The 12,182-nt window shown below is 45.2% G+C and overlaps 1 protein-coding gene across 2 annotated transcripts in view; it reads right to left on the bottom strand.

Annotated features, from left to right (window-relative positions):
- LOC135909841 (uncharacterized) overlaps positions 1 to 12,182 on the bottom strand; it is a 274,704-nt gene that overhangs the window by 124,176 nt on the left and 138,346 nt on the right. For both annotated transcript variants that reach the window (XM_065441885.1, XM_070529765.1), the window contains one exon: positions 7,012 to 7,130. In XM_065441885.1, coding sequence (XP_065297957.1) covers positions 7,012 to 7,130 — 119 coding nt within the window. The remainder of the gene's footprint in view (positions 1 to 7,011; positions 7,131 to 12,182) is intronic.

The raw sequence follows: 12,182 nt of genomic DNA, 5'->3' as shown, positions 1-12,182 counted from the left end.
TAGCTCTCCTTCAAATGTAAGAAACATAAACTTCATTGAGTATATGTTGAATGAAAGGACTTCATTACATTATAGTATTAAGTAGAAGCTTTCCCTTAAGGGAACATCAAAGCGAAAAATGAGTTGAGCTATATTCGTAAAACACCCCTCTACTATATAAAAAATAACACTCTTACCGGGAAAGGAGTATTGGTAAACGATATAAAGGTGCAGAAATGAGACAGGAGGCACCGATGCAACGCGAGCTCTCTATAGCAACAGGTATTTTGACACCGCCTGCTCAGGCATTGTTGATCCGGCTTCAGTAAAGACGGGCACTAAACTATTTGAAGAGAGCAAGAACAAAAAAAAATACTAATTTGCAAAGTAATGAATTCTACGTGCTGGCATAAACGCCCAAATACAAAAGAATGCTTTTAAATAATTGAGTTACCTCTGGTTTAGTGCTGGGGTTCTCGCACACTACTATGAAAATCGAACTTTCAACGGCGAGCAAGAGTTTGGTGACCAAAGGAGGTTATTTTTTTTTTTTCGCCGATAAAGCATTCAGGCAGAAATCGAGAGCACATGCTACGTTAGCGTGTGTGGCCGATTCATAAACCATTCGGGACATTTGAGAACACAACTTACATTTGTTAGGAAAGGTTCCTCCTTCCTGGATGTAGTGTGCTGTCGCAATACGGGTAAGTGCAAAGCTCGTCGTTAGAGCTGTTGCCCCTAGCTTCAGAAGCGGCGGTATGTAAACAACAAATATAGCTAAGCGTACTCGTAGGAGGCCACACGCGTGCCGCCTAGCATAGCAGCAGTTACGTTCGGCAATCGTGACAGCCGACGCACTCTTTCGAAAGAGCGAGATAGTTCGCAAGTGCCAGTCGCCTGCGAGAAAAGTCTCGCCTTCTCAGCGAGCAGGCGACGTAGCAGACGACACTTGTAGCATTTCTCTCAAGGTCGCCACACTCTCTCACAATACAAAATGTTTGATATGGAATATACATTTGATGAATATTTTTATGCAAGCACATGCGCGGTTGTTATTGCTGCTGTCAAAATAATTATTCACTGGTGCTAAATCGGGAGAAGAATTGCAGAACGATTCATACCCTGCTTTGCGCTGGTGGTAAACCGTGCTTCGATCTCAAAGTGATGCAAACTTTACGTGATGCATTGTGCATTATATACAATGCTGTAGAAATAAAATTATATTTTACGCGAAAATATTTCAATTCAGCTTCGTTTACTACGCTGCAAGCATATGCAACTGCTCGAAAGATCGAAGTCAATCCGAAGCCTGTACTTCCCATCATTCCCATGAAGGTTGAGGCAACCCCCAGGAGAGCCCCCGTAGACACTACCACCACATTTCCCTCTAGGGTATTTATTTAGAAACTCCATGACTTGCACACGCAGCAACAAAGCGCGGGGCGCGATAGGATCTTATCGCACTTCGACTTTCTGCGGAACACGACGGTGCTACGCTACCGCGGTTGCTCTCGGTAGCGCGGCGCGCAATTTGAGCCCTACGTTCGCACGCAGCCGCATGCGATTCAAACATTTGAACCTCTGTGTTCGCAGCAGTCTCTATGGGTAGTCCTTCGCGATGGCAGTGCAATATTGTTACGCTGAAACCGCGTCTAACCACACTTCGTCGTAATAATCAAAATACGCGATGCTCCATCTACAAGTATGATGATTGGCTATATCGCAGTTTAAATGTACAAACGATGACGACATTTCAACGGCTAATGCAGACTGGATACTTGTGACCGAGCTTACACTGGTGACCAGACGTGTCATCAAGGTGTTCCGAAAAGAAGTCAAAGACGCCCCCATCCCCTCATTCCCGTGCAGACAACTGTACTGCGACACGACGTTTCCTTTTAGGCAATGCTAAGGAGCTATGGTTGTATTGGCGGAATCAGAATCCACCACTTTTTCTTGGGGGCAATGCTCGTTGCCGAAAATCCCTATACACAGAGCATATGATTGTTTCACCTAGGCAATAAAAGGCGGAGCACTTGAGGAAAGTAGTGGAAAAGCATAACTTAGGACACAATTCGACTGGCGCATTCCACGCTTACTTTCTGGTGTCTGTATGCGCCAACCTTTCCAATGCCTTCTGGCAAAAATAACTGCTTCGCACATCCGCTAATAGCAAAAAAAAAAGTATTTTCGATCGAAAACTTCGTTTTGGAGTTATTCTTGTGGCGCTGTTTTCACCAACAACAGCTCTACAGTGAGCAAGCGTGTGAAGACCAACGTAAGCCAATGTTATAGCTCATTTCCTCAGTGGAATGCAAAGCTGAGGAAGCTACTTATGCAAGTGCAGCAATAGAAGCCTCACTATAGGCGTTTCGCGCTGCAGTGTGTTTAATCTACTACAATTTAAGTGCAGTGACCACTTCTGTTACAAGAACAGAAACCTGTGAATGTAAATTTAGGTCAAGGGGCACATTTGTGCACGTGCGTGCTTCCTGTATGCGATTTCGGTCACGAGCGCAAGCTTTATCATCACTGGTGCCTGGTAAGTGCCCCTACGCTCACTCGGTGCCAGATTGGATAAGCTCGACGATTATTTCTCGAAACATGTTGTCATATAAGGCGACATAAAAGCATAATACTAGATGTTGGATGAAAACATATGACGCATCATTCATATACTAAGCATTATATTCTTGAAATCGTGAATGCAAGCAATGAGAGAGACGTTGCTGCGTGTAGGAATGTATGAAACGGCATAATGTGCAGGGCATCTCAGCGGACAAATGTCTAAGTTCAGCTTCCATTGGAAAGAACAATATTTGATGAACGCTCTTGCAGTTATTTCAACAATATGGGGCGCTATAACGTAAAACTATTCCACCATTTTCCATTCCAATTCTGCAATCTGGGGCCGTATAACGTAAAAATATTCCAATATGTTTCTATTCCAATCTCCTGACGTCAAATTTGCGTAACCACCGACGCAAGCACCGGGCGGTCACCCGCAGCGTTGTCTGCACTGCCTACACATTGCCTACACTCAGCGGCTTGTCGTATCTAATTGGCTGACAAGAAGCGAGGAGAACACTCAAGTGGAGAGGGACTCACTGGGGCAGAGCCAGTGCACTGAAAATCGATAACCGGATGAAGAGGGTGGTGCCAGCGTCTGCGATTGGTCGGCTTTCCCTTATTTAGCTTGTGGTGGCCGGTCGATAATCATGCCGGCATGCAACGGAAGCTTAAGGATGACGCTAAAACTGACCCTCAGCAAAAAATAGTTGGCACAATAAGGTGGTAAACGTGCCGAAAAGGCTCGAAAACGTTACACGGCCACGCAAGAAGTCTTATTATGCGCAAGTGCACCCGCGCTCTCCGGCAGGTGTGAGTAGCCAGCGTCTCACCGATCGGCGGCAGCCATCTTTTATTCCTTTCGGAACGGGGCAGCCTGCGGCTATTCCGAAGACAATGCGGTTTTGTTCGGCATATTATTGCATCTTTATAGCGTACACGTCACTTTGACGCGGGGAGTTTGTGCGGTTTTGTGACGTCGTGAGACAGGCAGGTGAAGTAGGTGCAGCCCGAAAACTTTTTACCAATAGGCGAGGCCTAATGACGAAAAGGGGTCAAATCAGAAATAACTGTTCTTCTTTTTTCTGTCAAATCATGCATAATCAGTGAGTACACATCATATCAGATGGGGAGGTATCGCGGTTTTCGTGACGTCGCGTGACAGACACGTGAGGTGGGCGTGGTCGAAAAAAGTTTTTGACCAATCGTGGAGGGCTGATAGCAGAAATGGAATAGAAAAGTTTGAAATAGTTTTACGTTATAGCACCTCTGCCCACCGCGATTGCTCAAAAACTTGTTTGGACCACTCCGCCTACACTTGTCTGTCACGCGACGTCACGAAAACCGCGATAACTCCCATCTTATATGATGTGTACACACTGATTATGGATATTTGACAGAACGAAACAAAAATAGCTGTTTCTGATTCGACGCCTTTTCGCGATTAGCCCTTGGCTATTGGTCAAAAGTTTTCGCACTCCACCCACTCCACCTGCCTTTTACGCGACGTCACAAAACCGCAAAAGCTTACCGATTCAAAGTGGCATGTAAGCGTTAAAGATGCATTAATATGCCGAACAAAAGTGAATTTTAGTCTTAATAGTTGCAGTCTGCCCCGTTCCGAAAGGAATAAAAGATGGCTGCCGCCGAACGCTTCGGCACTGGCTACTCGCATCTGCCGGAGAACATGGGTTTATTTGCGTAAAATACCATTTTCCGTGGTCGTGCAATATTTTCGAGAACTTTCGGCAAGTTTACGGCCTCGTTCTGCCAACTCTTCTGTGCTGTGGATCCGTTTCAGCGTCATTCTTAAGCTTTCGTTGCATGCCGCCACGATTGTCTACGAGCAGCAGCAAGCTAAGAGAAAGCAGACCAATCGCAGGCGCTAGCACCCCCCTCTTCATCGGGTTATCGATATTTACTGCAGTGGCTCCGCCTCATCTAATTGCTTTCCACTTGGGCATGCTTCTCGCTTCTTGTGAGCCAGTTATATAGGACAAGCCGCTCAGCTCAGGCAATATTATTCGTTTTTCAAGCGAACAAAAGTGACCTCCTATACACGAGGGGATCATTTGATTGGTCAGTTGAGACAACCCTGCGGGTGGCCGCCGTATACGCATGCGCCGGCATATACGCAAGATTTACGTCAGGAGGTTGGACTGAAAACATATTGGAATAACTTTACGTTATACGGCCCATGGTAGAGAAGCATTAAACCAAAAATTCGCTAGAGCTTCGCTAACAAAAGTTATTCTGCGGAAGCTGGCATTTAAGATTCAATCTACGTTTATTTGGTGCAGGAAAGTTGTGCACTGCCCATGGCTGAAGCACAGCCCCGCTGCGCAGGAATAACATCGCAAATTTGAAACTATAGAAGGTTTGGGCTCACCGTCTATGTATGCGCTGTAAGTGATGATTGATACCTTGAAATTATGGTTGCTCTTATTCACTGACGCAAAAAATAAAAAATAAAACATCGATATTGACAAACGAAGAAACCTGACATTTATGGTACAAACATTTATCTCTTCAGTTGAATAGAGACAGTGCTGTCCAAATTTAGCACCAGTCGAGCAGAAATACCTGTGGAACATAATGCATCAGAATGTTTCTATCTGCAGTCAAGATTCCTGTAGCGCTAACGTGGGAATATTATTAAGTGTGTTGTACACTGACGTTACACAAACGTGACAGAAGCCCATAAGTGCGACCCTAGCTATTAAAACGAGGTGTCATACAATAGAGGCTGTATAATTGTTCATAGATACGAATATATTGCTATTTTCGGCACTACTGTTTTTTCTGTTATGGTCATATACAAGCCGAACCGCGTTACTCCAGCAGTGTGACAGTAAAAGCACGTGTTTGTGTGGATCGTCTACACCACGATGAGTTAAAGGCATTGTCTGCCTGATATGAAGATTAGAGAAATATGCAAAACCAATTATGAAAGGAAAAACTGTCTGCCACGAGAATGCAGCACATAGCTACAAAGGAAACTCATACAGGTTTCTCATAAAGAAGGCGTCGCATTTCGTCCTATCTTTTTCGTCCTGTGAATTTCCTGTCAATTGCTAAGCCTTCTTTTTGAGAAGCCCATATGAGTTTGCTTTGCGGCTTTGGGTTACATTCTGGTGCATGACAATTTTTCCCTTTCATTATACGTCCTTCTGCTTGCGGTATTCCGCAGAGTTTATTTGCCAGAAAACAATTATGCGTGCTGCCATGTAATGAGGGACAATGCTGTGGCAATCGGTGTTGCCACAGCACCACTGCTTGTGAACAAACATTCTTTTCACTCTAATAATTCATTAAGCTTTAGTCAGCGCATCTGAAATGTGACGATATGTTCAAACTAAACGTGTCCTGCAATGTTTTGGCAGCTAACGTACGAACAGCAGTATGTTGACAAGTGAGGCAGCTCTAATGTTGGCAGCCTTGTTTCGTTATGATCACGCCGTGGAGACTTATGCAAGCTTATGTGCAAATTAAAGAAATTTATTGCCTTGTGTAATAAGTAACGTGCTGGTACTCATTTTTTGAATATAAAAAGCGCTATTATCCTAATTTACAATATAATTTTGAGACATTTTGTTCAGGTGTCTATGGTCCCGAGATCTAGTGCCGAGCAAATGCTCCTCATGTCACGCCATCACGATAGCACAGAATTCTAGACCGGTCGCTTGTTTTATACTCGCGGCTGGTTTACCAATAGCAGCGATGTTACAACTCATCTTTGAATTATTCCATAGGTGCAATTCACCTAACCTTTTTGGCGTTTACATTAACACTCTTATTTTGCTAATTTCTTAACTAAGACTAAAGACAAATTTATGCAGAAGTGTTAGGCAAATAATTATTCAAGTGGTTGGCTATGCAGCATCTGTCAGCTCTGGAATTTTCGCAGATATTTAAAGAAGTGATGAATTTGGCCGTGATGTTGTCCCCTAAAAATAAAGTTACTGTCAAACTTACAAAAGGAAAGAAAGAATATTTCATCAGTCTAGAGAAATCTGCGTTCATGTCAACTGTCTTTTTAAGAACTGTCCGTACATTTTTTATACCTCTCATTGTAAGTTTATTCATGAAATGCTTTAGGCGCTGGATGGCGGCCGCCAACTGATCGTGGGTTCGAAGAATGCGCGCCATTCGTTTTTCTTACTCTGTTACATCTGGAGTGAACAAAATGGTTAACGCAAAACTCATAGAAATAGCTCTAGTCGTATGAATTTTTATTCAACTACCTGTTCAACACATATCTGCTTGTTTCTGCATCTAGTGAAGAAAACTTTCCATTTGACGCTCGATACGCGGAGTCAATAAAATTTTTCAATTAAATTTTCTGTGTCGCTCCTGAATATTTTCAAACACGACACCAAGGCAGACAGGCGAATAATTGGTGCCCTGGACCCTACCTTTCCAATCAAAGCACTTATCAGTGACAAACGGGGCAGCCACACTTGCCAGCTTTGTGGATGCCTCCACAGATGGCCGAGCACTCACGACAAAGGTGGCCCCGCGTCGTCGGTTGCGGGGTCTCCCGCATGACTCGGTTGCGTGGTTAGTGGGCGGGCAGCTTTCGCCTAAGTCAAAAAAGACCCCAGATGAGTCGAATGTCTTGTTTGCAGTACATGTGTAAGTACGACGGCAGTTTTGGAAAAGGAGAAGCAGCAGCGTAAAAGGCAATGCGATCTCTACTTTGTCAGCAACATAAATACGCCACAAGCTTCACCTTCGCGCAAACCTCACGGGGAAGCGACTAACTATACGGGCATGCATGTTTAAAAAGATCCACAAATGTGTACTTTTTTTTCAGATAAGAATGAACATTTGGTGGACGCTTAAGCTTCGCCTTTCAGAGTGAAACGCGATCGCGTTCAAAGACTGCTTTCCTGCTTTCCATGCTTCCCCGCAACTGCAGCTTATGTAAATGTAACGTTTACCGGGAAACGCTGTCTAGGAACGCTACGCACCAAGGCGAGCTTTCTGGTGGAGACGCTGCCTGGGTCGACCTCCTGTTTGTTGTTTGTTGTTTGATTGTTTCACTCTCATAATATTTGTCTGAGGTAAAAAAACTCAGGAATAACTTAGAGTAGAGAAGTGGTCGGGTATGCGTGGTTCGGAATTTGGTTCGAAATTCTTTTGCCGAAGTGGCGTATGACACTGGGCACAGGATTTCCTGCGACAAGGGCTCCCTAACGCTATTGCGTTAAAATAGGTTGATATTAGCCCATAACTGTCATTAGTACTTCTACGCAAGGTGCCATAAACTGCGGGCCGTAATGTTTATAATCATATTTACAGCCCACAAGAGTACCAAGCCGCCTCCTAATGCCCGTGTATTCCATTTTGAATCAGTTGAATGCCATAATATGGCAGTAAATTTTCTATTGTTATCACAACACCTGATCAAAAAGCCATTATCGATTGCATTTTCCTTCGCTTAGCATCCATTTCATTAATGTCAACGCTAGGGTTACTTTTATTTTAACCAGTTTATCAGCTTCGTTCAGCCATTTTTCTTCTCTTTATCGCCGTCTCTGTGTGCTTGAGTGTTACTGCCATGAAATTTTGTTCCATGAGTCAACGTACTTCATCAGTCCATGGTCTAGTGCTCGAAGAACACTTAAGTGAAATTACAAAGAATCTGACGAGAGCAAAACAAGCTTTACATAAAGCACGGACACTGAAGTAAACTCAACTGCAAAACACCTAAAAATATGCAAGTCTTACTGAGTTCATTTCGAGTGCGATAATGTTCTAAACTGATAGAGACATCAAAGTAACTTCTTGAAATGCGCACACTGTAGTCAAAAATGTGTCAAATACTTAAGGTGTTCAATGTCCTACATGCAGGGTGGCAAACGTTCCCAGTGTTAACATGAGATCTCAGAGCAGGTTAACCCTTTAAGTGCAGTAGATGAACCTCACTCAGTTACAAAAAAGTACCAAGGACATGTGCTCCTCCACGTTTTTGGGTGTTCTTTCTAAGCCGCGGTGAAGGGCCAGTCGTGTCCAATTCATTGCTGTTCTGACAAGCTCTCCTTCCCCTCCCGTCCCTCTGGGGGATTACGGACACTTTCCTACAGATTTCAAAAGTGGCGACTACCAATCACGTGTTGCTACCCCGTCAGGCGTTACTGGTGTTACAGGTGTTACAGTTCTTAGCAGGTGTTACTCGTCGGACGGCGCGGCACTTCGCGGAATTTATACCTACTCAATGTTTATGAAATTTGGCCAGAATGCAGGTTAGTTTTTCTAAAGTGTAAACGTCAAAACGTGGTAGCAGAGCGCGCGGTAGTCAGTAGCGTGCCCGACGTCTGTCTTCCTTTGGTTGTTTCGCTGGACGACGGGTGGGCGAGTTGACGGCGGTGGCGGCGGACGGCGCAAGTGCATATTTACAGCCATATGGCGCGGGCGCGGAGGGTTAATTTCACGGTGGGTGACGGCGGTGTAGGTCATCGCTTCAGGCTAGGCCTGTGGCGATACCGGCTGCGCTTCGGGAAGTTCGAGAGACCACCGGATTCTCTCTCCCACGACGTCAGCGATCGAGGCAACCAGAGGCTGGGATCCTGGAAACACCGTCTGAAGTTCCTCTCGCACGACCGCTCTGATGGTAGGTCGTCGGTGTCCAATGAATGAAGTTCGGTGTAGTTTGCTTGGATTGCGCGGCGGTTGAATTGGCGTATCTGCATTTCTAGAGTTTTCTCGATGCTGGTGAATTCGCTAAGATACTCTTCGATGGTCTTCGGTGGGTTATCATTCCTGCGAAAATTTCTTGCTTTGCACCGCGCATGAGTAGCTGCACGTTCGTTTCTTTGAACATTTCGGGGTCGGCGTGGTGGCATATAGAACGGTCATTTCTCCTCTAACAGTTAATATTCTAACTTTGTAGCTGCACTCGGGTTGCCAATAGAACTTTCTTTCGGGACAATGCTTGTGAATTCCCTCAGGAAGTTACGGTGGGAAAAGTGCCACATAGTAAGGGTGTACTCCCGATTCTCAGACCATGTCCTCCGGAATCTTCCAAGATGTAACACGCATGGCGTAGCTTATCCTCAGAGGTCATTTGTTGAATACAGAAACCCTTTCTAAAGTATCGAGACAGTTTCTTGATCGTCCGCTTAAGCTCCACGGGAAGCATGTAACTCCTTGAATTGCTGCAGTACGATAGGTACACTGAAGCTGCCTCGGTTGTTGACATGCCGACGTGCATTCAGGTCGGCTCGGGTAGAAGACCGTACTACGGGGGCAAGTTTTGGTAGTATGTGGCTTTCTAGGTCGTCCAGGGTGTCGCTGGTGCTGTCTTCAGGTTTCGCGCTTGGATCACGGCTTGTGGGGGCGTTCGGCACATAAACACACTAGCACCTCCGTCAGACGTGATGCCGTAGTGACGGTGAAAAGCGCTCACCCGAAAACCACAAGCAAGTCCACCTGTCAATATGAAACCCCATGCGCCAGAGTGGAGCACGTGAGAGCTAGCGCGCACTCGAGCCTCGTTGCACGCACAGTTAGCCGGCACATTTGCACATAACTGCCTCTGCGGTAAAGTGAACTGTCGACACCGCTTTGCGACCTGACGAGCGTGCTCGACGAACTAGCTGCTGTTCGCTGGGGTCAACAGCTCCCATTGGGGTTTGGGGGTGACGTGACTCAGCGTCAGAGCGGTAACGTCAGACTTTTAACCATGTGGCACACCCTCGAGGTGCAAGCTCCTTACATTAGAAATCATTTGCACGAGTGTCTGCAATGAGACATGCAAAGCTTAGCCAGTGTACGCGCTGCCGGCGTACAAACAAGTGCGATCATGAAGATGAAATTCCTTATTGCACCGCAAAATGTTTGGTTGTCAGAGAAAAAAGTGCGTAAGTAGTGTTGCTACCATGTCACTCGGTGAGAGAATAGCTGCGCGTAACCTATGTGCAATCATCATCATCATAATAATAATAATCATCATCATCATCACCACCATCCTGATTGCGCCCACTGCAGGGCAAAGACCTCTCTCATGCTTCTCCAACAACCCCGGTCTCGTACTAATTGTGGCCATGTTGTCCCTGCAATCTTTTTAATGTCATCCGCCCATCTAATTTTCTGCCGCCCCCTGCTACGCTTCCCTTCCCTTGGAATCCAGTCCGTAACCCTTAGTGACCATCGGTTATCTTCCTTCCTCATTACATGTCCTGCCCATGTACATATCTTTTTCTTGATTTCTACTAACCTGTCATTAACTCGCGTTTGTTCCCTCACCGAATCTGCTCTTTTCTTACCCCTTAACGTTACACCCATCATTCTTCTTTCCATGGCTCGTTGTGTCGTCCTCAATTTAAGCAGAACCCTTTTCACAAGCCTCCAGGTTTCTGTCCCATACGTGAGTACTGTTAAGACACAGCTATTATATACTTTTCTCTTTTAGGGATAGTGGCAACCTGCTGTTCATGATTTGAGAATGCCTGCCAAACGCACCCCAGCCCATTCTTATTCTTCTGATTATTTCCGTCTCATGTTCCGGATCCGTGGTCACTAACTGCGCTAAGGAGATGTATTCCTTTACCACTTCCAGTGCCTTGCTACCTATCGTAAACTGCTGTTCTTTTCCGAGACTGTTAAACTGTACATTAGTTTTCTGCAGAGAAATTTTTAGACACACCCTGCTGCTTTTCCTCTCGAGGTGAGTTAGCATGCATTGCAACTGGTCCGCTGAGTTACTAAGCAAGGCAATATCATCAGCGAATCGCAAGTTACTAAGGTATTCTCCATTACCTCTTATCCCCAATTTTTTTTAACCCCTGGTCTCTAAATACCTCCAGTAAACACGCTATGAATAGCATTGGAGAGATCGCATCTCCCTGCCTGACGCCTTTCTTTATTGGGATTTCTTTATTGGGATTAAAGGGATGAGACACGGCGTATTCCATGTGACCATCCAAAAGCAAATTTCAACTGCGCCACACGACGAATGTCGGAGGTGGAGTGTCGTGGGCACCACACCGTTCCACCGTAGCCCTCGTAATATAAGCCAGTGAAGCACCCGGAGCACCGCGAAAGGGATCAAGGCGATTTTTCTAAATTACTCCGCTTGTGATGAACCCATTGAATGAATGTTTGGTGGAAGGTGTTTCTGAAATGTCCATCTTAACGTAAAATATATTTCGAGACTGAAGCACAAAATGCTTCGGGACCCATTTAATACCTTAGTGATACTTTGTTGAGTCGATTAACTTCGACTACCCAATGTTTCAGCTATTATTAGACAGAAAAGCCGCAGGACAATAAATGTGCAGTCGTTGGCGTGTTCGGTATTTACCTCTCATAAAAGGACTGGTTGAACACACTTGCCTTATCAATGTACTTGACAAGCAGAGAAAGTAAAGTTCGTTTTTTTTTGTTTGCCATCTAAACTGCAAAAACGTTCTCCTACTAATTTAACTGAGAAGCATAGTGTCACGCTTGCAAACACAAACATGAACAGATGTCAGTGAATAACTGCCAATACTCGCTGTCACAATAGTGGCGTGATGAGTTCAGAGGGAAGCGAACGATTTTGCTGCCTGTCCCTTCAACAACGTGCATCGAGAATTTGAGATAGTGCGACCTCCAGCACAATGACTGCACTAAGACTGTGCGTAGAACCA

This window comes from Dermacentor albipictus, unplaced genomic scaffold, assembly GCF_038994185.2.
Source record: "Dermacentor albipictus isolate Rhodes 1998 colony unplaced genomic scaffold, USDA_Dalb.pri_finalv2 scaffold_30, whole genome shotgun sequence".
Taxonomy (NCBI): domain Eukaryota; kingdom Metazoa; phylum Arthropoda; class Arachnida; order Ixodida; family Ixodidae; genus Dermacentor; species Dermacentor albipictus.
The sequence above is the reverse complement of the archived record's forward strand: the minus strand, read 5'-3'. Positions and strand labels throughout refer to the sequence as shown.